The sequence below is a fragment of the Poecile atricapillus genome, chromosome 11, assembly GCF_030490865.1.
Source record: "Poecile atricapillus isolate bPoeAtr1 chromosome 11, bPoeAtr1.hap1, whole genome shotgun sequence".
Lineage (NCBI taxonomy): Eukaryota > Metazoa > Chordata > Aves > Passeriformes > Paridae > Poecile > Poecile atricapillus.
In genome coordinates, this window is record NC_081259.1 from 1450575 (window position 1) to 1478529 (window position 27955).

The 27955-nt window shown below is 40.8% G+C and overlaps 1 protein-coding gene across 3 annotated transcripts in view; it reads right to left on the bottom strand.

The window, feature by feature from the left end:
- Positions 1 to 27217, bottom strand: part of MAP2K5 (mitogen-activated protein kinase kinase 5) — a 133695-nt gene extending 106478 nt beyond the window's left edge. For all 3 annotated transcript variants that reach the window (XM_058846791.1, XM_058846790.1, XM_058846792.1), the window contains exons 1-7: positions 26992 to 27217; positions 19836 to 19884; positions 16616 to 16683; positions 11993 to 12062; positions 7013 to 7053; positions 6263 to 6330; positions 3210 to 3258 (exon numbers count right to left, since the gene is read on the bottom strand). In XM_058846791.1, coding sequence (XP_058702774.1) covers positions 3210 to 3258; positions 6263 to 6330; positions 7013 to 7053; positions 11993 to 12062; positions 16616 to 16683; positions 19836 to 19884; positions 26992 to 27126 — 480 coding nt within the window. In that variant the 5' untranslated portion in view covers positions 27127 to 27217. The remainder of the gene's footprint in view (positions 1 to 3209; positions 3259 to 6262; positions 6331 to 7012; positions 7054 to 11992; positions 12063 to 16615; positions 16684 to 19835; positions 19885 to 26991) is intronic.
- Between the last annotated feature and the right edge of the window lie 738 nt (positions 27218 to 27955).

The window sequence follows — 27955 nt, forward strand, 5'->3', positions numbered from 1 at the left end:
GGAAAACCTGATTTGAGACAACTGAAAACAGAAGTTGATTATTTTATTACATATTTGTAATTAAACCTGGGCCAGGTTCCTTAGGAGGGCCCATCCCAGCACCAAGGCTTATGATGAAAATTAACATTTATTCCATTACTGGAAGCTCCTTTGCTTATTGCATCCATCAGAAAATGCAAATTGTTCCTCATGAGGAACAACTGAATGGGATTTAAAACACGTAAAGAATCTACAGCAGACCCCTAAAATAAAAATTATTTCTCTCAGATTTGCTCATTTTAAGGAGTTCTGCTCTTCCAAGCTGGAGGTGAATCCTCAACAAATATCTCCTGAATTCCCAAAAACATCCCCCTGAGCCAACCACTCTGCAGGGAAATCCAATGAACCCACATTTTAGCTAAATTCCCATTTTTTTATTTATTGGTGGGGGAAAAAAGAAGATTTTTTGGAGGTTTCTCAAGTTATGAGCAACAAATGGAGCAGAATTGGAGGTACCAAGCAGATTTCTCCTGGGAAAAGGGGAAATTTTCTCCCCATCATTCCCTAAAGGACAGGGACAGGAGCAGCTCCGTCCTCCGAGGCTCAATTCCAGAATTCCAGGGAAAAACGGGAATGCTGGGCTGGAGGGAGGATCTGCAACTGATGGGGAGATAAAATGTGATTTACTGGCTCAAATAAAGATGCCAAAAGCACGGGGTGATTTATTTATTTCACTGGGAAAACCGGATTCTCCATGGTAAAAGGCGGGCTGGGATATTAAACCTGCAACCCCAACTTGCCCAAAATCCAGGGAATTCATGGAAAAACCCAGCAGCAAACAGAGCTGGGTGGGTTTGTTTTTTTTTTTTTGTAAATCACCAAGAGGAGAACTCCAAATTAATCCAGATTGGGGTGAGGAGCAGCCAATTGAGGAGATTTAGTAAATCCCACTCGATGGGGCAACAGGAGCCACTCAAATGTTTCTTATGAACTGTTGACACTCTATCAATGCTGAATCAATTGGTGGCATTTACCCTGAGTGACAGAAAAGAAATAAATATTTATATCCCATCACCTATATCAATGAAGCCAGGCAGAAAGCTATTTCTAACCTGTCAATATTTGATTATCTTGAAGAATCATGGCCCCTTCTTTTAATGATTAATATGAATTCCTTATTAAAGCTAAATGGAAACTACGAGGGGAATATCATTAAGGGGTGCCTCAAAGCAGAAACTGCCAAAAAATAATCAAAAATAATGGCCCAGGCCAGGCTTAAGTAACGATAAGTGTGACTTAAACCCCCCCAAAATGAACAAAAGTTGAAGTTTCATCCAGAAACCCATCGCCAGTTGTGGGTCTGTGACCAAAATTTTGCAGAACACGACTGAAATAATTTGCTCTCAACAAAAAGCAGATGAACTCCCATCAGGCTGACTAAAAAGTAGCATTAAAACTGAATATTTTGTTCTTTTTAGTGGGTTTTAGTAACACTTTTAATATCAGAAGAGGTCCCTAATCTTTATTTTCTTTTTATTTGGTTTTAGTATAAAACTTTAGTCTTATTTTCTTTTTAATGGGTTTAAGTAACAATTCCAATATCATAAGATTTACCTAATTTATTTTTTTTTAGTGGGTTTAAGTAACATTTTTAATATCATAAGAGGCACTTAATCCTTATTTTCTTTACTTGTTTTGGTGAGTTTAAATAACATCTTTAACTTCATAAGAAGAGGTTTGGCTTTAAAATTCTAAACCCTAGGGAACAAATCCTTGAATCTCTTTCAGGGCACACCAACCACTTGTTTTCTGCTTTTTAGAATAAATAAAATGCCAAACTCAGCCAGCCATGGAGGGATTTTGCTCACATTCTGGGATTTTACCTTAAAATAAATCAGTAACATCAGAGGAAGCACCACCTCAATTTCCAAGTTACCTGCTGCTGTTAAATTTCAATCCACCCAGAGAAACACACATTTAAAAACCAACAGGAAGGAATCTGACAACACCGAGCTCAACCTAAAATCCTCATTTCCCAGCTGGATTCCAGAGAGGGGAAATCCCATTTTTTTTTCCCCCCCCAAAAAAAAAAACCATTCCAGGTGAAGCTGAAGGAAACCACAAATCTCCATCTTTATCTGGCTGCCAATCCCAACTCCTGGATTCATGAAATGCCGATGAGGCTGGGAGAGGTCGTGGTGTGAAACCCTGAATAGGCATCTGAGATAATTAAGATTTCAGCCTTTGGAAGGTGGAGGGGAAGTGAAGAGCAGTTAAGAAAATCAATAAGAGTCTTTTATTTGCAGTGACACAGATGTCTCAGTCAATAGAGTCTAATAGGCAGCTCCCAGCCCCTGGACAGGCTGCCAAAGGGCTCAGCCTGGGACAAACATTAAAATGTATTTATTTATGTGCTTGGTGGAAAATCTGGGCTTTTTTTGGTGGTATTTTTTTTAAATACTCTCATTTAACCGTGGGTGTTTAATGGTATTGTAAACCCACCCACCCAGCTCAAGATGGAGGGGAAAAAAAAGAATTTAAACTTCAATTTTGGGTGCTGGAGGTTGGAGCAAAAAGAGAACAACGAGGTGGTGTTCTACAATTTTGTAAACCCTCATTTCTCCAGAGAAAACCCCTAATTTCTTCCTGGAATTCCCAGCAAACCCTAATTTCTTCCTGGAATTCCCAGAAAACCCCTAATTTCTTCCTGGAATTCTCAGCAAACCTTTATTTCTTCCTGAAACCCCCAGCAAACCCTCATTTCTCCAGAGCAAATCCCTAATCTCTTCCTGGAATTCCCAGCAAACCTTTATTTCTTCCTGAAACCTCCAGCAAACCCTCATTTCTCCAGAGCAAACCCCTAATTTCTTCCTGGAATTCCCAGCAAACCCTAATTTCTTCCTGGAATCACCAGCAAATCCTCATTTCTCCAGAGAAAACCCCTGATTTCATCCTGGAATTCCCAGAAAACCTTTATTTCTTCCTGAAACCCCCAGCAAACCCTCATTTCTCCAGCAGCAAACCCTCACTTCTCCTCAAACCACCCAGCAAAACGAAGAAATGACACATTTATGGTTAATTTTAAATGAATATCAACAGGATTAAATTAATCCTATTAATGTTAATTATTGTTATTTATTTATTGATCAAGAAATAACAGCTGAGAGCGGCTCTGCACCATCCAGATGTGCCCAACCACTCCAGATGTGCAGGAAAACCCAAGCACCTACCTGGCCATTGGCAAGGATTTTCTTCAGCTCTGCTGAGGACTTTTTTAAGCTGGAAAAGAAACAAACCAAATAAAAAGCAATTATTTTTAACGACCGGGGCCGTTTCACTCCGTCAGACAAAGCGAGGAGCAAGGGGAGCTCGTGGTTCCATATTCCAGATTAAACTCCAAGGGGAAGGTTTGGTGAGATCAGGCAGCAGGGATGAAGCAGCAATGAGCAGCTAAGAAAAATCAATGTATTTTCCAGCCTAGAGCTGGTTTAGACACCTGACTGCACAGGCTGGTGAGATACAACCTGCTGGTCACCAGCTCTGAGAGGGGAAAGTTTAAAATAAAGCTGTTCTCACATGTCAGGCGGTGCAAAAATTACAGGGAAATGTGGTTTATGCCCAGTTTCCACGGGCCATATCTGGTTTTAGAGCTCCCCAGGGTGTTATTCCTCAGGAATTCCTGTGGATCTCAGCTCCAGGCTGAGAATCCTGAGCAGAATTCCTGATTTAGGAATCTCAGGATGTGGCTGAATCCCTCAGCTTTCCGTGGGCACCCATTCCAGGCCAATCTGCTTTTCCAGGAGGATCTACTCCCAAAACAACGCAACAAAACTCGTGTTGATTTACAGAACTTCACCAAACCCCAACTCCCAGCTTGGTGAATTAAAGGGTAAAACCTTTCATGGCTTCAAACTCCTTCAAAAACTCACAAAATCCTGGTTTTTGGGGTTTTTTTTTTCCTCCTCTCCTTTCCTGACAAACTCTGTTCCTTGGAGCTTCAACACAACAAACTGCCCGGGCAGCAACATCTGCAAAACTTTATCTCAAAGGGACATTCTGCTCTTATTACTGAAGTTAAAAAAAAAACCAAAACACAAAACAAAAATAAATAAATAAAAGTACAAAATAATATATTCTTGAAAGGCCTGTGCACGTGTCTTGATCACAGATCATTATTAACAGGAACAGTGAAAAACACAGATTTCATATTTGGTGGCTTTGTTCTTTAATAGGCCTCTTGTTCCCACGACTGCTTTAAAGAAAAATTAAGTTTTCCAAGGAAACATAAGTTGATCTTGTCATCTTTCATGACTAACAATTTGTGAACATGAAACAAAGAGAGACTTTCAATTACTTCAAAAACAAAACTCCTGGTGCAGAAGGTTTCGGAAAAGGAACGGCAATTAACCACCAGATAAGGTGACAAGAATCTTCTAGAAGCTTCATTTTCAATGCACTTGAAGAACAAGCTCAAAGTACAGGGAGTACTGAAAGCCAAGCACGCAGCAGTGACAGAAAAATCAGCTTTATTTAGCTTGGACTGCAGAGCACAAAGATATTCAGATTTATTTTCTTGTTTTAAGAGTTTTGTGTTGGCTCAAACGTTCCCTAAGGGATGGGGCAAACTTGGCCAGGATTGGGTTTTTTTTTAAATTTCCACCATTACAGAGCCTACAAAACCCACAAAACTGGGTTTTAGTGGTTTTTTTTGGATGAGATTTCCAGTGGGGAAAAAAACTCCAGCCCTGCTGTTGGAATCTCCCGCAGTAAAAATGGGATTTGTGGCTTTATCCACCCAAAATTCACCTTAAAACCGTGCCCAAAACACCACAAACCTGCCCCTCTCTGATCATCTTAATCTGCTGAAATTCACCTTTTTAATCTTTACAACATTTCTTTTTTTTTCTTTTCTCAGAGAGAAAAGGCAGCAGGATGCTGATGCACAGATAAATGGAATATTATATGCTTATTAGAATAATTTAGGTTGAAAGGAGCCTCCTGAGAATTCTATTCCCGTGGTTCAGATATTCTCTTGTAGGAAGAAGATGGAGCCAACCCCTGCTTATTCCTTTTTAAGAACACAGAAAGGTTTTTTGGGAGGTTTTTACCATCAGTGTTACGACTTCCTGTAACAATTCACGTAATAAAAAGCATTTGAAAAATTAATCTTTAGAAAAAAAACAGAGAATGAATTCTCTTGCATTTGAAGACCTTAATATTGAGTTTTCAAATGAGGGCTGGAATGTAAAAAGCAAGATAAGGGGGATGGACTCCAAAATTTTGCTGGAATTGTAGGAAGCGGGCACCTAAGTGGAAAAGATTTTCAAAAAATCCTACCCCACATTAATAAACCTGAGTAACTTCATTATTTAGGCTATTTATTATTACAAACCTATGAATTCTCACCAATTCCTCATTTTTTTTCCCTGGAATTCCCATCAATCTTTCATTTCTCCAGTACCAAACCCTCCTTTTTCCCCTGGAATTCCCACCAACCCCTCCTTTTTCCCTGGAATTCTCACCAACCCCTCATTTTTCCCCCACCAACCCCTCGTTTTCCCCCTGGAATCCTCACCAACCCCTCATTTTTCCCTGGAATTCCCACCAACCCCTCATTTTTCCCTGGAATTCCCACCAACCCCTCGTTTTTCCCTGGAATTCCCACCAACCCCTCATTTCTCCCTGGAATTCCCACAACCCCTCATTTTCCCTGGAATTCCCACCAACCCCTCGTTTTTCCCTGGAATTCCCACCAACCCCTCATTTTCCCCCTGGAATTCCCACCAACCCCTCATTTTTCCCCCACCAACCCCTCGTTTTCCCCCTGGAATCCTCACCAACCCCTCATTTTTCCCCTGGAATTCTCACCAACCCCTCATTTTTCCCTGGAATCCTCACCAACCCCTCATTTTTCCCCCACCAACCCCTCGTTTTCTCCCTGGAATTCCCACCAACCCCTCATTTTCCCCCTGGAATTCCCACCAACCCCTCGTTTCTCCCTGGAATTCCCACCAACCCCTCATTTTTCCCCCTGGAATCCTCACCAACCTCTCATTTTTCCCTGGAATTCCCACAACCCCTCATTTTTCCAGCAGCAAACCTGCGGGAGGAAGCCCCAGCATCCCCACCCCGACGCCACCCGCGAATTCCGCCCTTTTCCCGGGAAATCCGCTCAACCCCCGGCTTTCCCCAAACCCCGCCACGCCAGGGCTCTGCGTTGGGTTTTAAAAAAACCGGGAAGCGAAGGAAAAAGCAGGAAAAGGAAGAGGAGCTTGGCTCTTACCTATTGCTGGGGAGGGCCTCGGAGGCGGCCGAGGCGCCGCTGTTGGCGGCCCCCGCGCGCGTGTTCACCTGCGGGCAGCGAGAGGAGCCTGATCAGATCCGAGGACACCGTTCTAATTAACCTGTAATTTGCCACGAATTCCTCGTTTGGCTGGGAAGGTTAATTAGCTGGTTGCTAGGCACGGGTGAGGGCCGTATGTAGGTTAGCAGGCTGCGCCATCGCGGCGCCGCGAGGAGCGCGAAGCTGAAGGGAAAAGGCGGCAAAAGCCGTTGTTTATTGGCGTTTTAACCACTCCAGAACGGCTTCACGCGTTCGTGGTCGTCTCTGTGCGGTTACAGGAGCAACGAGAAATCAAAAAATATCTAAAATGATTCCTTCTGCACACGGATAAATGATTGGAATCACGGGGATGAGGTGGGGGTTTAAAAGCTTTGAAGTAGCGGCAGACAGCAGTTGATAAATGGACTAGTAAAATTTAAGAACATGATTAGCAGAGGTTAAAAACAAAAAGGCAAACGCATTTTTAATAAAATTATATATATATATAAATACAGATATCACGTTTTTGCAGATTAATCCTTCCCTCACCAAAAAAAAAAAAAAAGAAATTCAGAATTAAAAAAAAAAAAAAAAAAATCAAATCTGCTTGTCAGAGCTCAAGAAAGTGCAGTTTTATTTGACATTTCAATAAGTGGAACACAGCATTACAAATCCATCTAACTTTCCTGAAACAATTATTGAAATTCGTACCTTGAGGCCATGTATGTTCCGTTTCCCGGGAGGTTTGCAGGCTGAAACAGTAATTGACTAAATTGTAGAACACATCAGGGCCATTTACAAATTTGCTCCAAATGAATCTTTTCAAAAGAAATGAGGGTGACACCAAAATTAGCAGAGAGAAATGATTGAAAAGTGCCTGGCGAGACCCAGAGTGGGAATTACGGCCCAGGATTTTCAACTTGCAGGAGTGAGCGTTTATAAATGCTAAGAGCTTTTTCTGACACCGCGTAATATAAATTCTAATTTCTGCTTAAAACACGTCGCCATCGAGAGAACCGTTGGCTCAAACATTGGGATTTCTTTTGGTAATTCAAATTCCAACCTTGTTGGCGCCGTGTTTTTGCACAGTTGGGTTGGGTTTGGATTTTTCCCTGGAATTTCACGGTTATATTTGGATTTTTTTTTTTTAGGGAATCGGTTGCCAAGCGTCAGGAATTGGTTGTTTTGGTAGAGGCGCTTTGGGTGAAATGGAAAAACATGGAAAATGGGGAAATACGGGAAAATCGCGGGGAAATTTATGGGGGAAAACCAGGAGGGAAACACAGAAGGGGCAACAGCCTCCAAAAGGTAAATATGGAAAAAAAGAAAAAGGAAATATGGAAAAAAGAAAAGGGAAATACGGAATAAATAAAAAGTAAATATGGAAAAAAGGAAAGGTAAATATGGAAAAGAGGAAAGGTAAATATGGAAAAAAGGAAAGGTAAATATGGAAAAGAGGAAAGGTAAATATGGAAAAAAGGAAAGGTAAATATGGAAAAAAGGAAAGGTAAATATGGAAAAAAGGAAAGGTAAATATGGAAAAAAGGAAAGGTAAATATGGAAAAGAGGAAAGGTAAATATGGAAAAAAGGAAAGGTAAATATGGAAAAAAGGAAAGGTAAATATGGAAAAAAGGAAAGGTAAATATGGAAAAAAGGAAAGGTGAACATGGGAAAACTAAAAGGTAAATATGGAATAAATAAAAAGTAAATACAGAAAAAAGAAAAAGTAAATTCAGAAAAAAGAAAAGGTAAATACAGAATAAATAGAAGGTAAATACAGAATAAATAGAAGGTAAATACGGAATAAATAAAAGGTAAATACAGAATAAATAAAAGGTAAATACAGAATAAATAAAAGGTAAATACAGAATAAATAAAAGGTAAACACAGAATAAATAAAAGGTAAATACAGAATAAATAAAAGGTAAACACAGAATAAATAAAAGGTAAATACAGAATAAATAGAAGGTAAATACAGAATAAATAAAAGGTAAATACGGAATAAATGCCACCAAAACCATCACTTTTTGGGGACAGAGGTACAAAAGCGGCACTTTATGGTGATGTCTGGGTTTAGAGGGATAAACTGCTGGAGAAGGAAGATTTTCCTGAGGTGTCTCCAGGTGAACATTCCCTGTTCTCCACTCAGGGATGAGCTTTTGGAAGCTTTTTTAAGATGTGGAAGCCCCAAAGCTGCGTGTCCCAGCCCCAGCGCCCTACAAACGCTGGGTTAAAGGGGCTGTCACTGCTGATTGATGGCAGAAATTTGATTTTTTTTTTTTCCTCCCTCCTGTTTTTGACAGCAGGAAGCTGAACTATTTATTAGGCAGAAGGCCACAGGTGATGGTTATTAAACACAGCACCGAGGGCCACGTGCCTTTTAACAACATCAAAAATTACCACGTGCAGCTTCAGCAGGGGAAAAATATCATGAAGCTCTGGGTAATCAAAGAAAACCAACCCAAAATTTAAATTAGAAATACATATGAGCACATTCTGGTTTTCCAAGAGATTAAAATGGATGTTTTCAACAACATTTTAAAGCAATAATGGTTTTTGTGGTGTGTATTTGGATGATGTGCTCACCTTGCATTCCACAAATGGGATATAAATAACATAGGGAGAGGATAGATATATAAAAACATATAAAAATATATATATACACATTAAAATACCCATAGATATAGAGAAAAATATATATTATATATATAGTTATTTATATATTAATATATATTATATATATGTGTGTATAAATAGATATATGTGTATAAATATATGTGTGTAAATAAATGTGTATAAATAAATATATGTGTATATAAAAATATATGTGTATAAATATATGTGTATATAAAAATATATATGTATATAAAAATATATGAGTTTAAATAAATATATGTGTTTAAATAAATGTGTATAAATAAATATATGCGTATAAATATATATGTATATAAAAGACATAGATAAATAAATATATAAAAATGCATGTGATATATAATTATTAAAAATAATATTGTTTTAATATTATTAAAATTAATGTAAATTAATTAAACATCTGTGAATATACATTAAAAATATAAAGATATGTATTCAAAATATATGTAGATGTATATAAAATATATGCAGATATATATAAAAAATATATAAATACATGTGGATATATATACAATTATATGTGGATATATATAAATATATAGATATATATCTCTGTACACACATTTTTTATATATACACCACATACAGATGTTTATTTTTAATATAAAACTCTCTCTGGCTTTCACTACCTAAACAGCAATAATAAACCTACTAAAAAAATAGGGAAAATACCGATTTTTAAATTTTTTTTCCCCTTAAAGATATTTTTATTATGACACAAATAAAGCACAGCCCAGGTAAGCCAAGTTGGCACATGGAAATTTACTCCTGACAGGATTTTTATGGAATACAGGAGTTTCTGGGAGCTGACTGGAAGCGGGAACTGAGGCTTCCTCAGAAGTCAGAGAGGCAGAAAAGGAAAAGAATTCAAAGGACTTGCAAAGAAATCTCTTGAAAGGGAAGAACTGGGAATTAGAGGCAGAAAAGCTGCACGGTGCTGATGGGGCTTTCAAGTGGGGAACGTGGAGAGCCACGGCCAAAAGGGCACGAGAGGAAAGTGCTGGTGCTGACAAAATTTGGGATGTTCATTAGAGAGGCAGGACAAGAAGAGAGGGAAGAAAAAAAAGGAAAAAAAAAAAAAAGCAGGAAAGCTAAAAAAAAGAGCAGAAAAGTACATTTTGTTTGGTATTTCAGAGGAGCTGCAGAGCTCAGGGGTGGGTTTGGGGAGGTTTTAAAGATCTAATCTAGGAAAAAAAGGGGTTTTTGAGGAGGTGGTTTGGGAAGATGAAATAAAAACTGAGTCATTTGGAGGGAGTGGGAAGGAGGAAATACCCAGCAGAGAGCCAGAGCTGAGCCAGGGGTGAGAATTTGGAGGGGATTGGAGGGAGGGATTGAATCTGGAGTAGGACAGAGAGAATTCTGAGTCTGGCCAGCCAGAGGAGATTATCCTCGGAAAGCAAACAGGAGAAGGAGAGAGCAGCAGGAAAAGGAGGTTCCAGGTTCCTCAGGAATGAGCCAAAGGGAGAAGGTTAAATCTCAAAATATCCCTTTGAGCCCCAGGGCTGAGCACCTCCTGCCAGCCCTACCCTGCACTGGGTGGTTAAAGGGAAATGTGAAGGATTTCCAGGATTTCCAAGATTTTCCCAACCTACTCGGATCATCCACAAGAGAAGGATCCAGGGAGCCCTTCCAGGGCCTCCAAAGGGCTCCAGGAGAGGAACTGGGATGAGGGATGGAAGGACTGGGCACAGGGAATGGTTTAAACTGGGATAGGGCAGGGGAAGGTGGGATATGGGGAAGGAATTCCTGGCTGGGAGGGTGGGGAGGGGATGGAATTCCCAGAGAAGCTGTGGCTGCCCCTGGATCCCTGGAATGTCCAAAGCCAGGCTGGACAGGGCTTGGAGCAACCTGGGACAGTGGGAATTGTCCCTATCCAAGGAGTGGGATGGGATTTAAGGTCCTCCCCACCCAAACCATTCCAGGATTCCATGATCCATGCCTGGGAAGAGGCAGGAGACCCTTCCCTCTCCTCTCCCTGCTCTGAGGAGGTCCCAGCTCCTGGCTGTGGTGCCACAGCTCCAACATCTGCGAGTCCCCTCTCAACCAGAGCCACACAACTCTCCACATTCCCCCCAAATTCCACAGGATCCCACAGAACTTCCAGGAAACCCACCCAGCCTCCTTCAGAGACCTCGTTTTTGAGGAGGCTCCTGGTTAATTGCCCAATTCAAACTTCAGAGATTTGTAAGTAACAGAAGCGTGGAACGTTTCATTGGGAGCCTCACAGTAAGATTATTTGTGTCGTACCAGTTAAGCGAGGAGAGTTTAATTTTTAATTATTTCAATTAATTTATTGCTGGGAGATTTACTTGGAGAATTTAAACCTTCTCTGTTCCATCAGTTAAGAGCCAGAAATTCAGAGCCTGGCTACTGAGATCTGAATGAATTATGTAATGCACCAGGCTTTTTGTTTTGGTTTTTTTTGAGTCTGAGTTCAGAGAGAGCATTCCCAAAAACCTCACCAACTGCCTCTGGACTTTTTTCAGGTTGGAAATGACCTATTTTTTAATTGCCTCGGTCCACAGAATTGATTACATCTTTCCCTGTTCAGAACCAGTAAAGAAAGTTGTGAGTATTTGTGAATATTCACATTATTTGTGAATAATACCCAAATCTCAGACTAAAACGAGCCCTGGCTGGAGCTGCTGTGACAGACACATCCCACGATGGTGACAGTGACATCCCCCAGCCCATCAGGCTGGCTAATGATATTAAAACACCTCCAAAAAGCCAAATTTCCGTAAGTATCCAAGACTTCAGTTATTCATCTGCTTTGCTTGGAATCCAGGCAGAGCCATCACCAATGAGTTCCTTAAATGTACTCTGCAAACCTCGTTAGTCTAATTTACTCCAGGAAATCAGCTATTTCCTATGCAATAAATGCACTTTTCTCCACCTTCCCCAGCAATAATGAATTCTCCCCTCCAAATGAAGAGGTAAACACGAGGCTCTGTGCATTTAAAGCTCCCCAAAAGGTGCCAGGGAGCTGTTTCAGCAGCAGCTCTTGGGGTTGTTGGTTGGGGTTTGCTCGGTGTTACCTCGTGGGTAGATCTGGAGAGGTTCTATCAACTGTCCATTCACTTGCTGCTCCATCACAGTGGAGTAATACTGCAAAGAAAGCCGAGAAGGAGATGACTCAGTAATCCAGGTAAAAGTGCTTTTGGATTGTTTCATTTAATTGTTAATTTGGATTGTTTTCATTTTCTTTCTCACTGCCACAGTAAAGATCAGGTTCCTTTCCATCCTTTCCATTATTTCAGGTTCCCACAAGAAAGGGGGACGGAGGAATTGAAACCAGGAGCTGCCACGGGGATCTGCTCCTGGCTCCAAAGGCTCCCTTGAAAGCTGGGAATGCTCCAGCAGGTGAGGAAATGAAACATTTCCAGCAAATGCAGCAGCTGGAGGAGCCAGGAAAACCAAACACAGACACAAAGACTTGACAAAAATACACCCCAAAACTGCAGCCAGGAGAGCTCCACGGGAATCCCAAAGGGATCTGGAATTCTGGGCAGTGATGAAGGATCAGGGATCCCAGAAAGTCTCAGCAGACATCCTGAGACACCAAAAACTCCACAGGAGCTGCTGGAGTGAGCCAGGGGATGTTTATTGGGTAAAAAAAATACTCAGAATAGGCAAAAAAAGGCTGGAAAAGGAGCTGAGAACATCAAAATCAGGAAGATGCTTCGGCCATGCAGGGCTGGAGCCAGACTGGGAATGTTCACCTGGAGAAGGGAAAAATCCAGGGAATGCTCAGAGTCCTTAAGGGGCTCCAGGAGAGCTGGACAGGGATTGGGGTCAAGGGATGGAGGGACAGGACACAGGGAATGGCTCCCACTGGGAAAGGGGAGATTTGGATGGAAAATGGGAAGGAATTCCTGGCTGGGAGGGGCTGGACTGGAATTCCCAGAGAAGCTGTGGCTGCTCCTGCATCCCTGGCAGTGCCCAAGGATCTGGATCATCCCAGGCTGGACAGAACCTGGGATAGGGAAATGAGATTTTAACTTTTGAATTCCCATTTTACCAACAGAATTCCACCACCAAATCTAATTCTAAAGATGCAGCCAGCTTTACACACAATATAAACATTCCTGATCACTCCCTCAAATAAAATAAACTAAAATAAACACACCTGAGAGCATTTCCCCCCAAAAAAATATAGGAGAGGGGGAGAGAGAGAGGGGGAGAAAAACCCATGGCCCTCCCCATTACTCACCAGTGATGACAAGTAAATGAAATATCAATCATGTAAGCTGTCAACCTTTTGGGACAGCAATAACTGTTAACAAGTAGTCTGGAAAAATTGTCTGAAAATGACTTGTCCTCCACACACGAGCGTTGGAGGTTTCCATGGAAAATTAAGATGCCAGTGGCTATTTGGAACATTGTTCAGGTATTCTTTTTAATGGGAAATTTGCCACTTATTGATCCAGAGCGTGTAGCCCTTGCTTTCAGAGAGCTGCAAGCAACTTTCCAATCAGTGGCTGTCAAAAAAATTACTGCCTTTTTATACAGATACAAGACAACAGCTCCAGAGCAGCTCCCTGGCTGTCCTTAATTAACTGCAGTGCCCAACACTGAAAAAAATCCTATTTACCATCCCCCAAAATCTGCCTCCTTCAAAGCATTTTGGCATAATCTGAAAGAATTCCAGACCTGAATTAACTCAAATTCATAAAGCCAAGAACCTAAAGGGAAGGTCAGGCAAAATTCAAAAAACTCTTCCTAGTTATATGTTCCAAAGTCTAATCTCAGGGAATTATTTTTTCACCTCCTCAAACTGAAAAAAATCCACTTTATTTATATTTTAGAGAACACCTGCACCATGTTAAAATTTCCTGAAATACTTTCCCAGCTGGCCACTCCTCCAAATTATTTGTTGCAGCCCTCAAAATGAGTCTTTTTTCCCCTCAATTCTCCAAATATCTGTTGCAGGCCTCAAAAATTAGTATTTTTTCCCCAAATTCTCCAAATACTTGTTGCAGGCCTCAAAATGAGTCTATTTTCCCCTCAATTCTCCAAATTACTTGTTGCAGACCTCAAAATGAATATTTTTCCCCTCATTTTTCCAAATTATTTGTTTCAGGCCTCAAAATGAGTCTTTTTTTCCTTAAATTCTCCAAATATTTCTTGCAGGCCTCAAAATTAATATTTCTTCCCCTCAATTCTCCAAATATTTGCTGCAGGCCTCAAAATGAATATTTTTTCCCCTCAATTCTCCAAATACTTGTTGCAGGCCTCAAAATGAGTCTTTTTTCCCCTTCAATTCTCCAAATTATTTGTTGCAGGCCTCAAAATGAGTCTTCTTTCCCCAAATTCTCAAAAGATTTGTTGCAGGCCTCAAAATGAGTATTTTTTTCCTTAAATTCTCCAAATATTTCTTGCAGGCCTCAAAATTAATATTTCTTCCCCTCAATTCTCCAAATATTTCTTGCAGGCCTCAAAATTAGTATTTTTTCCCCTCAATTCTCCAAATTATTTGCTGCAGGCCTCAAAATGAATATTTTCCCCCTCAATTTTCCAAATTATTTGCTGCAGGCCTCAAAATGAATATTTTTCCCCTCAATTCTTCAAATTATTTGTTGCAGGCCTCAAAATGAGTCTTTTTTTCCTTAAATTCTCCAAATTATTTGTTGCAGGCCTCAAAATGAGTCTATTTTCCCCTCAATTCTCCAAATTATTTGTTGCAGCCCTCAAAATGAATATTTTTCCCCTCAATTCTCCAAATTATTTGTTGCAGGCCTCAAAATGAATATTTTTCCCCTCAATTTTCCAAATTATTTGTTGCAGGCCTCAAAATGAGTCTTTTTTCTCCTCAATTCTCCAAATTATTTGTTGCAGGCCTCAAAATAAGTATTTTTTTCCTTAAATTCTCCAAATATTTCTTGCAGGCCTCAAAATTAATATTTCTTCCCCTCAATTCTCCAAATATTTCTTGCAGGCCTCAAAATTAGTATTTTTTCCCCTCAATTCTCCAAATTATTTGCTGCAGGCCTCAAAATGAATCTTTTTTTCCCTCAATTCTCCAAACATTTTTCTTCCCCACTATCTACCCCAAGATGATTAAATGAATTTATTTTCTAGGCTCAGAATATTTGTTTTCCTTGCAAACACATCCCCCAAACCAAGCCCATAGGATGTGAGGGATTTAAACCACCAGTTCAACACTCAGATGAAAAAACTAGTTTAAAACCAAAGAGAAAAATTTTTTTTTCGGGGAAGAAAAGCTGCTGAAGCAGAAAGAAGTCATTTAGAGGCATCCCATAATTTTGAAGGGAAAGCAGAGAGTTGAGCAATCAGAACTCTAATGTACTGAAACTTTAACAGTGAGCTTGGAAGCATAGCAAAAAAATGACCTTCCCAAGGCATGATTAATCTGGAGGCTGGGAAAATCCAAAGTTTTCCACTTTAAAGGGAAAAAATGACTGAGGTTTTGTAAGGAAAAGAGAGAAACTCGAGGAATTCTGGTGGGGAAGGATCTCCATGGATGCAGAGGGAGGAGCTGGACCTAAAAAGGGTTGGAAAAGGAGCTGAGAACATCAAAATTCAAAATAAACACCTGGACCATGGAGATGCTGGGCTGGGAGAGCTGGGAATGTTCAGCTGGAAAAGGGAAAAATCCAGGGAATGCTCAGAGTCCCTAAAGGAGCTCCAGGAGAGCTGGAGAGGGATTGGGAACAAGGGATGGAGGGACAGGGAATGGCTCCCACTGGGAAAGGGGAGATTTGGATGGGAAATGGGAAGGAATTCCTGGCTGGGAATGGTGGGAAGGGCTGGAATTCCCAAAGGAGCTGAGGCTGATCCCTGGCAGTGCCCAAGGCCAGGCTGGAGCAGCGTCCCTGGAGGGGATTTAAGCTCCTCCTCACCCAAACCAGCCTGGGATCCTCTGAAATCCCACCAAAATCACCTCTGGGTGGTCCCAAACAGGGCTTGGATCCAGCAAGCCCCAAATTCCTTTCTAGGGATTCACATCCTTCAGGCTCAGAGAGAAAATCCCCATTTTTCACCCTCTTGCTGATTAATTTCCTTGGAAAACAGAAATAAAATGATTTTTTTTTCCACTATATTCAAACAATTCTGTTCCCATCAGTAAGTGCACCCTTCCCTTCTGCAGGAAATTGATATTTATGGGGATCCAGAGAGGTTTTTACACACCCCTACCTACACAAAGCCACGCACAGCCACATCTATCTCCCCTCGAAAAACACAAAATACATCTTTAAATCCTCTATGAATATTGAGCCTGCAGCTACAATGAAACTCCTCTGCTTAGGAGGGGTGAAACAGTCTCCAGATGAAAGTAGATTTTGAAAAATTTTTAGAGCCCAGGGGTTCATTTTTAATGAGCCGTTACTTTAAGTACTGCATAAAAAATACAAGAAATTGATAGTCCATTTAGCCTGCACTATACCTAATGCAAAAGTCATTAAGATGCATTATTCTTAATGTTTATGATATGATCAGTAAGTGAACAAGTCTTTTATCTTTTTTAAAGTCGAGCATGTCCATGTATCTGGTGTGAAACACCTCTGCTGTATCCAGGAGTATCAAAATCTGAATTTAACACAGTTAAATACTTTGGAAACAGCAAAAAAAAAACCACCAAGAAAAATAAAATAAATATAAACACAGGGGGGGAAAAGGATTTGTTGCACTGGACTTACATAGGACAGCATGGCCTTCATCTCCTCATCGCTCCTGACCGTGATCCGATCCCCATCCTCATCCTCATCTGCCAGAGGAAGGCACCAGGTGAGCAAGGAAAACGTTAAAATTGACAATTTGAACATTTATAAACAAAGCTGGGCTTTCAGCAGCAAATAGGAGTGAAGAATCTAAAAGAGAAAAGCCAGCTGCAGAAATAATAATGATGGAAAATGGTTTCAAGCATGGATCAAGGAGAATGGTGATTTCTGCCTAAAAAGGGGCACAAAGTGCTCAGAACTTCACTTCCAGCAGTTTTTTTACTGCCAGAACCTCTCCTGGAGCTGAGCATCTTTTCCAGGCTGGAATTCCCTCCCTGATCCCATTCCCAAACTGGAATTCCCTCCCTGATCCCATTCCCAGGCTGGAATTCACTCCCTGATCCCATTCCCAAACTGGAATTCACTCCCTGATCCCATTCCCAAACTGGAATTCCCTCCCTGATCCCTTCCCCAAACTGGAATTCCCTCCCTGATCCCATTCCCAAACTGGAATTCCCTCCCTGATCCCTTCCCCAGGCTGGAATTCCCTCCCTGATCCCATTCCCAAACTGGAATTCCCTCCCTGATCCCATTCCCAGGCTGGAATTCCCTCCCTGATCCCATTCCCAAACTGGAATTCCCTCCCTGATCCCTTCCCCAAACTGGAATTCCCTCCCTGATCCCATTCCCAAACTGGAATTCCCTCCCTGATCCCATTCCCCAAACTGGAATTGCTATTACTATATATTATATAACTATATATGATATTTTATTATATATTATATAGGATCTATTATATAGGATCTCTTAGATAATCATATATCATATATTATCTAATTATAATTATATTATTGTATATATTATATATCATTATGATATATAGTTTATTATATATAGTTTATTGTATATGTTTATTATTTATATTATTATATATTCGTGTCTTATATTGTTATATTTTTCATATCATATATTATTCATTATATAAAATATATCATTTTAGCTAGAATAAAAAATATTTTATTCTATTTAATACATTTTAAGATATTATTTTCTCTTAACATAAATTCTATGTATTTGTTTAAAAATTACAGCCCAGAGAAGGGAGGGAAAATCCAACCCCAGAGCAGAGGAGCCCAGATGGGAACGCTGGGGGTGAGAAAATCAAAATAAAAAGCACAAAAAACCAGCGATGGTGACGATTATCCCCACCCAAAGGAGCAAAACTTCAAGCAGAGAAAAATCCAGAGAGGGAAAGAGGGAAAAAAACAAACCCCCAAAAAATCCCTTTAAAAAATAAAAATAATATAAATAATAATTAAAAATAATAAAAAATAAAAACCAAAAATAATAAAATAATAAAAATAATATAATAAATAATAAATAATTAATTAAATAATAAATAACAATCAGAATATTAATAATTAAAATATAATAATAATTAAAATAATAATAAATAAAATAATAAAATGAAAATAATAAAAAATAATTATAAATAATAATAAATAACTAAAAAAAAACTTCAAAAAACCTAAAAAAAACCTTCAAAAAACCTAAAAAAACCCTAAAAAAACCCTAAAAAAACCCTAAAAAAACCCTAAAAAAACCCTAAAAAAACCCTAAAAAATAACTAAAAAATAACTAAAAAATAACTAAAAAATAACTAAAAAATAACTAAAAAATAACTAAAAAATAACTAAAATAATAAAAATGATGAAATAATAATAGAAATAATGATAGAAATAATGATAGAAATAATGATAGAAATAATGATAGAAATAATGATAGAAATAATGATAGAAATAATGATAGAAATAATGATAGAAATAATGATAGAAATAATGATAGAAATAATGATAGAAATAATGATAGAAATAATAATAGAAATAATAATAGAAATAAATCCAGCCCATCTTTTAGCTGCCAGTTAAGTGGCAGGGGAAATGCAGCTGGAAATGACAGAGCAGGGAAGGCACAGCAGCAGATGTTGGGAGGCACAAGGAAAGGAAAAAACAATAAAAATCCGGATTTTCCAGGAAATTCCACACATGGCACCATGGGCCTGATGGCAGCGGCTGCTGCTGGAGCATGAAGCTCAAACAAAGCTTGTGTGGGATGGCAAACAAATATTACATCAAATAAAGCTCAAAAAAATAAATAAAAATATCAATATAAACGGAGAGGTTCTGGAGGCTGGATTGGCTCAGCGCCAAAAAGGCTCAGAAATGAAATTTCTCTGCTCTTGTGGTGTTTTAGGAGAGGGAAAATCAACATGTGGAAAGAAAAAGAGCATTAAATGGGACTTGAATAATGAATTATAAATCAATATTTGATTGGATGATCTACAGACAGAGCCACAAAGCTCTAAAAAGGGAGAAATGCTAAGAAAAATGAGAATTTTTGTCACCCCCAGCATCCCCTCCTGCATTTTCAGCTCTAAAAAGGGGGAAATGCTGAGAAAAATGAGAATTTTTGTCACCCCCAGCATCCCCTCCTGCATTTTCAGCTCTAAAAAGGGAGAAATGCTGAGAAAAATGAGAATTTTTGTCACCCCCAGCATCCCCTCCTGCATTTTCAGCTCTAAAAAGGAAAACTGAGGAAAAAAAAATGTAATAAAAATTAAAAAAAAAACTGAGGAAAAGAGAAAAACTTTAAAAATTAATTCAATTTAAAAATTAAAAGAGAAAAGGAGCCTCCTCCATTTGGAAGAAAACTCCACTTTTTCAGTATTTTATCCCCTTTGCTCTCCAGATAGGAAAATCCCTTTCAAAAATCAAGATAAAAACGGTTGAAAGAACAGCTTTAATTCTTATTTAGTCATTTTAATTTTATTAGTTTAAAAACTTGCTGGGAGGATTAGAAAATCACAATTTTAAGCTCAGAGCTACAGGTAGTTTATATTTTTCATTTAATTTGAGCAATAAAATTGCACTGAGGAGTAAGAGCATGGTAAGGTCAGGCTGGTAATTAAAGCCACTTCATGGAAATATTTCAGATGTGATTAAATAATAAAATATGACTTGGTTTTGTGCCATTATTAAAGTTGCATTAAGGCATAAATATTTAACCGTGACACAGAATGAATATTGTGTATTTTTAAATAATAAATATAATAACATAAAAATAATAACATCAATATTATGGTGGTTTTGTTGGGGTTTTTTTTAAATTAAAAAGGAATTGGTTGATAAAAATCACTTACACTCAAAAGCTGTGGTTGTTGCATCTGGTAAAACTTGACCAATGACATCCTAAAAAGGGAAAGAAAAATTAATTAAATATCAAATTTAACTGATTTATCAGTATCAAATTGATCTCATTTGCATTAAATCACTTTAATCCCTCCCTGCTGAAGAGAATGAGAAAGTTTTTAGGCACAAATCTGCACCAATCACGATGATTTTCTCCTCCCCCTCCACGTCACCTCCAGGAAAACTCCTTTTTTTCCCCAAATAACTCCCTCAGAACTGCAAACAGCTCCGTTTGCAGGTGTAAAAATCCATTTTTTCCCTTAGGTTATAAAAAAATGGATAATAATAATAAAAACCAGGCACCAAACTGATCAAAACCAGTCATAAAAACAACTTTATGAATTTTTTTTTGCTTTAAAAAACCTGTTTTCTCCTCTTTGGAGGGCTCTGTCAGCCTCACCTGGGATTGAACTTCTCCAAAATTCAAATATTGGGGGAGAAAACCCAGATTTGGAAATTTGGAAACACCCAAAGCAGCAGAAACACAAAATACAAAAACATTTCCAGCCACACATCCCTGCTCCAACCCAGATTTTTTTGCTGGTACCAGAGAAGAATTTTTCCCATTTTTTCATCCAAACCACACCAAAATTTCCATTTCCAATCCCTGCTCCAGCCCAGCCTTTCCTGCTGGTACAAAAAGTAAATATTTTACAATTTTTCAGGCAAAATTTCCATTTCCAATCCCTGCTCCAGCTTTTCTTGCTGTTACCAAAAAATAACTTTTCCCATTCTTTTTGCCAAAACACACCAAAATCTTCACTTCCAATCCCTGCTCCAACTCAGATGTTTTTGCTGGCACCAAACTTTAATAAAAAACTTTTTAATTAAAAAAAATACTTGAATAGTTTTTTCAGCTTTTCCCATTTTTTCATCCAGACCACACCAAAATTTCCATTTCCAATCCCTGCTCCAGCCCAGCCTTTCCTGCTGGTACAAAAAGTAAATATTTTACAATTTTTCAGGCAAAATTTCCATTTCCAATCCCTGCTCCAGCCCAACCTTTCCTGCTGATACCAGAGAAGAGTTTTTATCATTTTTTCAGCCAAAATTTGGGTTTCCAATTCCACTTCCAATCCCTGCTCCAGCTTTTCTTGCTGCTACCAAAAAATAACTTTTCCCGTTCTTTTTGCCCAAATCTCCACTTCCACACCCCTGCTCCAACCCAGATTTTTTTGTGCTGGGACCAGAGAAGTTATTTTATATATTATATATTCTATTTTATCATTTTTTCCATTTTTTTCTCATTTTTCCAGCCGTTCTTCTGCTGCCAGGGAGGAGCCACATCAGGGCATGGCCCCAACTCCCATCACTGTCACCGAGAGAGCAGAAATTCATCAACTCCAGGTCTGATTGCAATAAATAATTGATTTATTTCTATTATTTGTGATTTATTGCACATCCCCTGGGAGCTTCTCAGGGTGCTGAACACCTCCCCTGATGTTCTGTCACTTCTGCTCTCCCCATTTTTCCTCTCCCATCTAAAAAGGGAAAGATTTAAAAAAAAATAAGAAAGGAAATTAAAGATTCTGTGCCTTGCTATGGAGCACATAAAAATATAAAATAAAATATAAAAAGATATAAAAATATAAAATATATAAAAATATAAAATATATATAAATATATAAAAATATAAATTATAGAAATATATACTTATACTTATATATTATTTATATGTTATATATAATATATATTTATATAAAAAATAATATTAAAAATACAAAATAAAATAAAAATACATGAAGGCAGCACAAGATTTCTGCAGAGCCAACTGAAGCAAGTAATAATTACAAAAAAACTTTCTCCTGCTGCCTTCTGGGTTTAGATGCCCAAAAAAATCCAGAGGTGAGGTTCAAGTTATTAAATTGCACACAAGAAATGCAGAGTGTGGCTTAATTATGGGATTGTGAATTTGTAGAGGTAAAAATAGGGAAAAAAAACCTAAAACCCAAAATATTTCCATGCTGATAAAAATTCTTCCCTTCTCCAGGGGTCAAAAGAATTTGTCAAAAAAAGTCAAAAAGAATTCCCTTCTCCCTCTGTCAAAAGCCACCATTTCTAATAAGAAATAATAATAATAAATAATAATTGTTTCTAATAAATTCTGCTTTAACAAAAGACTGTACTAATTATTTCTAAATCCATTCATTTAAACATTGAAAATTCCTCAGCAAACACACTTTAATTGGGTGGGATTTAAGTAAGAACATTAAATAAATGTTCACATGTGAGCACACAGATGCTTCTACAAAATGGATTTAAAATTTGTTTAAAAATTGGATTTAAAGGGTGTGGAAGCCTCAGATGACCCCAAAATCCAGCTTGGAAAACTCCAAACCTCCCAAAGAGCTGAGAAAACTGAAATAGTGATAAAAAAAATTCTTATTTTCCCTGCACCCCCTTCAGAATAACTTTTTCTGCATATAGAGACTTCTTTAATATGAGCAATGAGCAATAAATGAATTGTTATATTTATATTAGATATTGTTGTTTATATTAGTATATATTATATTAATGGGGTCAATTATATTATATTAAATGAATTTATTATTATTATTATTATTATTATTATTTTGGAGCAGCAGCTCCCTCCCATTTCCACACTCCAGCATCCCCCAGACCCCGGCATGACCCAGGATTAAAGGATTATTCTGAATTTCAGAGGATTACACATGCACAGGGATTTTCTACTACCACAACAGAGACCAGGAACAATAAAATACTACAACTTGTAGGCTTTGCTTAAGTGGGTTTATGTCAGGGATACAGAACTGAAAAGCCTCGAAAAATGAGGAGGGAAAAATAAAAATAAATCAGGGAACAGCAGCTGCAAAAAGAAATCCAAAATTTAAATTTGTTCACTGGAGGAGCACGGGGGAGAAAGCAGAAAATGAGAAAGCTCTGCTTAAATACTGAACCCACAATTAACTTAAATATAACTTAAATATTGAACCCACAATTAACTTAAATATAACTTAAATATTGAACCCACAAATGAACTTAAATATAACTTAAATATTGAACCCACAGCTCTCACCTTGCACTTAAAACTTTTTTTTATCTCACTGACAATGTGAGGTTACCTAAAATTAACACTCAAATACCTCAGTGGCAGAGGGGATGCAGACAGCTTGAGGGGAAAGAAAAAATAAGCTTATTGTAATTCATTTAGTGGGAGGGAGGGCTTCAAAATAAATCTATTTACTGGTAACTTCCAGGCCTGCAAAGCTGATACTCAGAGAATTTATTTAAGGTGACATCATGAAGAAGATGACTGAAAATGAGGGTGGAAATAAACTTAAAGGCCTTAAATGCTGCAAGGCTGCACCTGCTGGGAGGCAAAATTAATGAAAAACTGCTTAAAAATCGCCTAAAAATGTAAAAGAAAACATCAAAAGGTCATTTGGTGGGGTTGTTTTAATATAATATTTTTTAATATAATAAGCAGCCCGTGGTATACCCACCTTGAAGGAAGAACAGCCTTCCCTGCATGGATAATTCAATTCCCACGGGTGCAAGTTCTGGGATGTGGAGCTGGATTTGGGATTGGCCCCAAAGGTGGATCTGCAGCTCCAGCAGGAAAAAAAACTCCCAAAACTTTTCCCAATAAAAATTCCCAGGGCCACGGGAAGAGGAGTGGATCCAGCCCCTCCTGGGCTGCTGAGGAAATTCCTGGGCTGTGCCTGGATGGGTTTTCCAGGGATTTACCTGATGTGACACCTGAGTTGTTCCCAGGTTCTCTGACTGTTCCTGCAGCTCAGGAACCCTCGGGAATTTCCTGCCAGGTGGGAGGAATCAGCCTGAGGAGGACAACACAGGAGGGGTCAGCCCCATTGCCACCCTCCCAGCCCCAGCTGCTGACAGACACAGCACCCCTGAGTGGATTGGAGCTTTATTTAATTCAATTTAATTTCATTTATTTCATTTCATTCCTGTATTTATCTGAGCCACCACTCCTGAGTGGATTGGAGCCCTATTTCCTTTAATTCCTGTTTTGTTTCCTTTCATTCCTGTATTTATCTGAGCCACTACTCCTGAGGATTGGAGCCTTATTTCCTTCAATTCCTGCCTTATTTCCTTTCATTCCTGTATTTATCTGACCCATAACTCTTGAGTGGATTGGAGTCCTACTTCCTTCAATCCCTGCACTATTTCCTTCAATTCCTGTCTTATTTCCTTCAATTTCTGTCTTATTTTCTTTCACTCCTGCCTTATTTCCCTTCATTCCTGTATTTATCTGACCCATGACTCTAGAGTGGATTTGAGTCTTATTTCCTTTCATTCCTGCCCTATTTCCTTTAATTCCTGCCTTATTTCCCTTCATTCCTGTATTTATCTCACCCATGACTCTAGAGTGGATTTGAGTCCTATTTCCTTTCATTCCTGCCTTATTTCCTTTAATTTCTGTATTATTTCCTTCAATTCCTGCCTTATTTCCTGTCATTCCTGCCTTGTTTCCCTTCATTCCTGTATTTATCTGACCCATGACTCTAGAGTGGATTTGAGTCTTATTTCCTTTAATTCCTGCCTTGTTTCCTGTCATTCCTGCCCTATTTCCTTTAATTCCTGCCTTATTTCCCTTCATTCCTGTATTTATCTCACCCATGACTCTAGAGTGGATTTGAGTCCTATTTCCTTTCATTCCTGCCTTATTTCCTTTAATTTCTGTATTATTTCCTTCAATTCCTGCCTTGTTTCCTGTCATTCCTGCCTTGTTTCCCTCCATTCCTGTATTTATCTGACCAATGAAGTGCAGTGGTGGCACCTCCTGGAACCACCAACACCTCGGTGCCAGAGCCTGGTGGGGAGAACTGAAATTTTCCATCACCCCCACGGGAGTGACAGCACAAAACCAGCGGCACAGAGAGGCTGTCCCCGATCCCTGGAATGTCCCAGGCCAGGCTGGAGCACCCTGGGACAGCGGGAGGTGTCCCTGATGGGAATGGGATGGGATTTAAGGTCCCTTCCAAGCCAAACCATTCTCCAGTTCTGTCGTTACTGATCCTGAGCGTGGCAGAAATTGTGATTTTTAACAAAAGCCAGCAAGGGACGATCCCAGCATGGTCCTGCTGCCTCTTCTCCAACAGATCCTGGAAACCACCTTCAGCTCTGAGATGTTCCAAGCTCAAAGTTTGCCTGATTTTTTTCCTCCTTCCTCATCTTCTCGCTCCTCTCACGCTCAGGAGCTCTCAGGAAGCTTCGCTGCCAGGAGACTCGAGATCCTCTGTCACCCACTGGCCACCACTTCTCTACTTCCCTTTAAACAACCAACCTAAATTTACATTTATTCTACAATAGCAAAGGATAGTCCAAGTATCAGGGGTTATTTCACTTTATTTTGGGGAGGGAAGAAAATGGAAAACACAAAGCAGAGACTTTATTTGCTCCACTTTTGTTTAAGGGCAGAGTCGTGCAACCACCAAGGGGAAATTGTCCCTCTCAAAAACCTCCCTGCTCTGTCAAAAGCTCTGCTCCCACTCCTCTGTCTACAGAAAGTGCTGGATAAAATGTTGGAAAAATGAAAGTTGGAATTTCTGTCATCCCTTCCAGTTACCTCTGCAACCCTCCAGGCCCAACACTGAACATTTCCCAATGAACCAACTCCTTAATCCCCGCTTCTTTTCTACAGAACCTTGAATCAACATCTGCAAAACCTCTCCCAAATATCAACAACAGAAGTAAAAACCGAGCTTGCACGTGAAGGTTTTCTTTAGAGAAACAGGGGCACCCAAAATCCTGCAGAGGTGAGGAGGGCAAGCAGCACCTGCTGCACTCTTCCTTAGCGGTCCAGGAGATTTGGGATCAACATCCCCTCCCATTTCTGAGTTAACAGAGCATCCTTGTGTGCAGATGGATAAAAAACACAGCAGGGAAGGGGCTGGGGACAGGGACACATCACGGAGCACCAGTTTGGGTGGGGGAAATGCCACCACGAGCAGCTGTGGCCAAACCCAGGGGCACATCCTGGTCACTGTTCCTGAGCTGGGAATATTCCTTCCCTTTTTCCATCCGTGCCTCGAGCACCCCAAGGCACGGAGGGGGGATGCCCTGACCTGGAGGGGTCCCTGCCCACGGCAGGAGGGCGGATTTTGGGGGTTCCAAAGGTTCCTCCCAGCCCAAACCATGGCAGGAGGCTCCTGCCTGGCACCTGCGGGACCGCCCGGGATGCCCCGGCCCGGCTCCTCCCGAAACCTCGGAACACCGGCGATGGCCCGAATTTTTGTCAATCCCTACAAAAAAACACTCTCCCATAAAAACTTTCCGCCAAAATACACGCCAGAAACACCTCGCGCCATCCAGGGAGGGATTTGGACACAGAGAGGGGGATGCTGACATCTCCCGCATTCCCCGGGATGGCAGGGGGGTCCGAGTGACATTCCCCGGGATGGCAGGGGGGTCCGAGTGACATTCCCCGGGATGGCATGGGGGTCCCGGTGACATCGCCCGGGGGTCCCGGTGCCATTCCCGGGCCGGCAGGAGGATCCCGGTGCCATTCCCGGGGATCCCGGTGACGTCCCCCGGGGATCCCGGTGCCATTCCCAGGCTGGCAGGGGGATCCCGGTGCCATCCCCAGGGGATCCCGGTGCCATTCCCGAGGGTCCCGCTGCCATTCCCGGGCTGGCAGGGGATCCCGGTGCCATCCCCAGGGGATCCCGGTGCCATTCCCGAGGGTCCCGCTGCCATTCCCGGGCTGGCAGGGGATGCCGGTGCCATTCCCGGGGGTCCCGGTGCCATTCCCGGGGATCCCGGTGCCATTCCCGGGGGTCCCGATGCCATTCCCGGGCTCGCAGGGGGATTCCGGTGCCATTCCCGGGGGTCCCGGTGCCATTCCCAGGGGTCCCGGTGCCATTCCCAGGCTGGCAGGGGGATCCCGGTGACATCCCTCGGGGGTCCCGGTGCCATTCCCAGGGGTCCCGATGCCATTCCCGGGCTCGCAGGGGGATCCCGGTGACATCCCCCGGGGATCCCGGTGCCATTCCCGGGGATCCCGGTGCCATTCCCGGGGGTCCCGGTGCCATCCCCCGGGGATCCCGGTGCCATTCCCGGGGATCCCGGTGCCATTCCCGGGCTGGCCCGGGGTGCCGCTCCCCGTCCGGACCCACTCACCAGCACATCCCTGAAGAGCAGCTGCGGCGCGGAGTGCACGGTCCAGTCCACGGCGGCTCCGTCGGGGATCTTGATGCGGATGACGAGCGCCTGGCTGTCCATGGCACCGGAGGGGCCGCAGAGCAGCCAGAGCATCCCCGCCCCGCGGGCTCACATGCTGCGGCCCCCGGGCCGCGCCGGGCCGGCCACTGCCTGCACCGCCCTCCCGCAGGAAGGAGCCGCTGCCCCGGAACCAAAACGGAGCCCCGGGAGGAGGGGATGCGAGCGGGAGGAGGAGGAGGAGGAGGAGGAGGAGGAGGCGCCGTGGGCGGGAGGAGGCGGCCCCGGCAGCGCTCCGCTGTTTGTGTTCTGTTTGTTTTCCGCTCACTGTGCCTTGGGTTTTGGCAGGAAAAGCCAAAATGCAAATTCGCAAAAGCCAAATTCGCAGCTGAATGGCGAATGCAGCCGGGCCGGGATGGGATCCCCGCTGGAAGCGCTGCACAGTTCCTCGGTGCTTCCCACGCTCCGGGCTTCGGTCCGGGTTGTGCCATGTGTTATAGATACATTTGATATTGTTGGCTTTTCGCAAATATTAAAATGAATGTTATGTGTATAAGAATGGAATTTTTTGTTGTATTAATATAGTTTTCTTTATTTCTGTTATTGATGAAACTTAGTGGTATAATACATATATGTTAGGCTATGACATAGCATTAAAACAAAAACTGCTTTTGTCTGTATAACCCAAAGACTGAAAAAGATAGCTGGAGACACTTTCTTTTTCCTTTTTTAAACTCTCTTACCCAGATGAAGACAGCAGTGACCAGAACTCTGGGGGGGAGGAATTTATTGCATTTCTGGTATCAGAGAATGTAAATCTCAATGGCACCAAGAAGATTGATCTATTGGGAAGGGGGCAAGAGAAAACTGAACAGAAGAACCCCAAAGATCCTAAGAAGAATGTCTGAATATGGATGAGAATTTA